General features: G+C 45.5%; 1 protein-coding gene across 1 annotated transcript in view; it reads right to left on the bottom strand.

The window, feature by feature from the left end:
• The window catches only part of LOC119303739 (magnesium-chelatase subunit ChlD, chloroplastic-like), a 7,008-nt gene extending 3,986 nt beyond the window's left edge, over positions 1 to 3,022 (bottom strand). The window contains exons 1-6 of the mRNA XM_037580878.1: positions 2,743 to 3,022; positions 2,193 to 2,371; positions 1,988 to 2,072; positions 1,591 to 1,907; positions 1,380 to 1,503; positions 507 to 599 (exon numbers count right to left, since the gene is read on the bottom strand). Coding sequence (XP_037436775.1) covers positions 507 to 599; positions 1,380 to 1,503; positions 1,591 to 1,907; positions 1,988 to 2,072; positions 2,193 to 2,371; positions 2,743 to 3,006 — 1,062 coding nt within the window. The 5' untranslated portion in view covers positions 3,007 to 3,022. The remainder of the gene's footprint in view (positions 1 to 506; positions 600 to 1,379; positions 1,504 to 1,590; positions 1,908 to 1,987; positions 2,073 to 2,192; positions 2,372 to 2,742) is intronic.
• Between the last annotated feature and the right edge of the window lie 941 nt (positions 3,023 to 3,963).

Raw genomic sequence — 3,963 nt, 5'->3', positions numbered from 1 at the left:
GGAGTAGAACTAGAATGACATCACTGGTTATGACATATAACCAGTTGACTACACGAGGTTATAACATACCAAATGAGCATAATGAAATAGCCCAGGTGGCATGTTGCAACTGAAGGTAACAACAGGAAATGCGGTCGACTTTACTAAGACAAGGTAAAAATACAATCAGTAACCTTGGCTTTATTGCCAAAAGCTCAAATAGTTTGGAGCACTTGAAAATGGGTTGATTAGTCGATCCAGTTACATTTGTTGTACATATATAGAGAAAAGATTCGCCGAAGACCTTGAATAATGATGTCAAATGTCAAACAAAAGAAGGTATGCATATTTCCAATGATATGATACATACTAGGGTAGCCAATCATGGCTACATATGTTGACTGTTATCTGCAGCTGGTAGTACTGCGCATAATACAAAACAACATTGATTCTACAAACAGTTGGCTCAATGCCTCAAAGTAAGCTCATTGGCTGGAAGAACATCAAGCTTCAACTAGTCAACTAACCTGACAACCACCACGTATAGCTTCCATGACAAGATATTTGAGCTGTTCTGTGCTGATAGCAACATCCTTCAGATATTCTCTTGCCAAAATTATCTGAGTGACCATGTATTATCATTGTGAGACAAGCAGTACATAACACAGATTTTAACTCAAATACTGCCTTGCACTACATATACGCTGTTTTTTACCTTTTTAATCTAGACTTGAGATTTTGCATACTTCAAAACAAATGATAAAAGTTGTAAATAGTGGAAGTCATGTGGTCAATATACGTGCGCATGTCTAATATAAGCACAATTTGTGGGTCCTGTCTATATATGCCAACTGGACGAGTGACATGCATCCTTTGTGTTTCCTGTCTAATATATGCCTACCTTGTTTACTCGACAATATGCGGTTAAAAGAGAGATATGTCCCTTGATTTTCACAACTGAAGACAATATTGTCTCATGCGTCAACACATCTTACAATGGTAATTTTATAAAATTCATTATTTCAGACAAACTAAATTGATCTATATGAAATGAAGGAATATATATTAAGTCCAAGTTTAACTAATAGTACATCCACTATAAACGCAAGAGTCCATGCTTTTTAAGTCCAAGCATGTGTTGCGCATGTGCCAGACATAATTTCTTGCTTCCACGTGACCACTGGTTTCTCCTTTGTAATCACGAGTCTTTGATAGCTATATAATTGTGGACCCCAGACATTTTGTAACTGAGTGATTTAACATATACAATGCTCTTGGAAGGTCTTTTCTACGCAATAAAAAACAAAACTAAATGGAGTTTGCACCCTACTCTGATTTGATAAAACAGGTTGCAAGCTTTGTTAGTTAATGATCTCAGTAACTCGGTTATTCAGTAGTACCTGAGTTTTTGCAACCTCAGTTTCCTCTTCCACCATCTTAAAAACATCTTTGCTACACTCCTGAAATTGGGTTGCAATATTGACGGCTGCCACGCGGTCATCAAAACTCAATGGAAGGTCAGCACTGCGAAATGAAACATTATGATAATGAACAAACCATGAATTTGGTAATAAAAGTAAATAAGCAAGCAATCTTTCAAGTCTAAAGTACCTTAAATTAATTGCAATACGATCAAGTAAGTGTTCACGTACGGATCCTTCCTCCGGGTTGTACGTAGCAATTAGAAGTGGTTTGCATGGATGACGGAAGCTAATTCCCTCTCTTTCCACAATATTAACTCCTTCCGTCAAGACATTCAGAAGCAGATTGCTTATGCCGTCGTCCAATAGATTTATCTCATCCACATAAAGGACACCTCTGTGAGCTTCAGCAAGAAGACCAGGTTGAAACACAGTAGTCCCTGATCTCACTGATTGTTCAACATCAACAGACCCAATGAGCCTGTCCTCTGTTACACCAAGTGGAATCTGTCATAGGGAAACCTGCGGCATTATTAAACTAACAACGATCCGGGAAGATACTATGACACCAAATTGGTGTGCTTTACCTGCACAAAAGGTGCTTTGACAATCTCAGATTTGACATTACCATCAGCATCATACTGCACTTGGTCAGCCAAATGGTCCTCCCATCTACCATAAGAGGAGCTTAATCAAGTAAGCTGATGAAACATTTAAGAAACAAGAAGAAGCTGAACATCAGATGACGAAATGATCAAAGCGTTTTCAGATATGGCATTGTGAAGACATTACTCTTCTGGAATGTTGGGGTCAGCGTTTGCAATTGAGCCAACGACCACTTCGATTGGCGGAAGCATAGCGTGCAAGCCGCGGGCCATCACCGTCTTTGCCGTCCCGCGCTTCCCGGAGATGGCAATGCCTCCAACCTCGCGGTCAATCGCGCCAAGCAGCAGAGAAGTTTTAATTGCATCCTGGACGACCACATGAAATTCACAAGTTACAACAAAGTTGGGTTCACACAGCAATGCAGGAAACCATGGGAGAAAACTACAGCTTGCAAGTGAATGATTGACTACCATATTTTCCAGCTCCAGAAAGCCTTGCTGAGATTAAATCGTAAAAAGTTGCATGCCATTTTCAGCGAACGCCTCTAAATCATGTAAATTTTGTGCGTGTTGGCTGTTGCCACTTCTACATTGTGGTTGAAATGGCACAAGTTCTCGATTAGAACGGCCTAATGCGCATAACCAGCTCGGGGAAATGCTGCGACCAATCCCGCCGCCCAATCAGTCAATCAGCAGCACCCAGGGCAGCACAAATTGGCCGAAAGAAATCTCCTCACCTGCCCAACGACGGCGGCCAGCGGGAAGTATTCCCGTCCGTACTGCTGCTGCCCCGACGGCGCGGGGCTCGCGGGCGGGGGAACGGCGCCGTTGGTGGAGTCGAGGACCTCGGAGGCCGAGGCGACGGCCGCGAGGCGTGGAGGAGCCTCTCGCCGCCGCAAGGAGCGGGGGGCGAGGGATACCGCGGTGGCGGGAGACGAGGGGAGGCGGCGGGGCGGGAGGTGCGGGAGGGAGGCGGAGAGGGCGGTGGCCATGGCAGCCATGGGGACTGGGGAGTGTCCTCTGTGGGCGTGGGAGCGCTTATCGTTTCTTATCTGGTTTCCCGGGGATCCGCATCGCACGCATCTCGGCCGCGTGGTTCTCGCTCGGGGATCCACGGCCGTCCAATCGGAAACGGCAGGATGTAATAGTTTTTTTTGTGAGGGTGCCGGGAGCTCTTTATTCAACATCAACTCCTCCAGCAAAATCTCAGCAAAATCTGCTGAGAGGCTAGTTACAAGAAAACTTGATGTGGTATCAAGCCAACACTCTGTAACATCTAAAGTGCTCACTTACTTCGCACAGAGATGAGCAGGGACGTTGGCTGCCCTATCGACATGCTGAACTACAAAAGACTTAAACGAAGGAACATGCTCCTCAATTTCAGAAAAGATAGGCGCCACCACCGCACGAGAGATGTGACACGAGTTCCAGGGATTCACAATCTCCAAATTATCAGACTCCAGAACCACTTCTTCATAGCCCCGAAGATGCGCGAAGATGACTCCATCGCGGATAGCAAAAGCTTCAGCTATGAGCGGGTCCGTGACCCCTGGGTATGGTTTGCACCATGCTGCAAGAAAGGATGATCGGGACCGAGCTACTCCCCCTGCCCCTCCCCTCCTTGCATCCATTGCAACACTTCCATCCGTGTTTATTTTGATCCATCCCAACTCAGGCGGGCGCCAACCATGGCCGGGCAGGATTCGAGCGTGATCACGAGGCAGCTCAAGAACTGCTAGGGACCCCCGAACCAGCTTCAGAGACTGAATTGAATTGTATGCCTTTTTGTCATGGGTGATATTGTTCCGTGAGGTCCAAATCGTCCACATAACAGTCACTATTGTCGCTCTCTGCGACTCTGAGAACATTTGATCGCACAGGATATCTCTTGACCAGGTCAGAGGGTGCAATACCGGCCTTCTGATGTTCAACCATTCGAGGGCTGCATCCCAAAACTG

This window comes from Triticum dicoccoides, chromosome 5A (genome assembly GCF_002162155.2).
Source record: "Triticum dicoccoides isolate Atlit2015 ecotype Zavitan chromosome 5A, WEW_v2.0, whole genome shotgun sequence".
In the NCBI taxonomy this organism is placed as follows: Eukaryota; Viridiplantae; Streptophyta; class Magnoliopsida; order Poales; family Poaceae; genus Triticum; species Triticum dicoccoides.
Note: the sequence above shows the minus strand (reverse complement) of the source record. Positions and strands in the feature narration are given on the sequence as shown.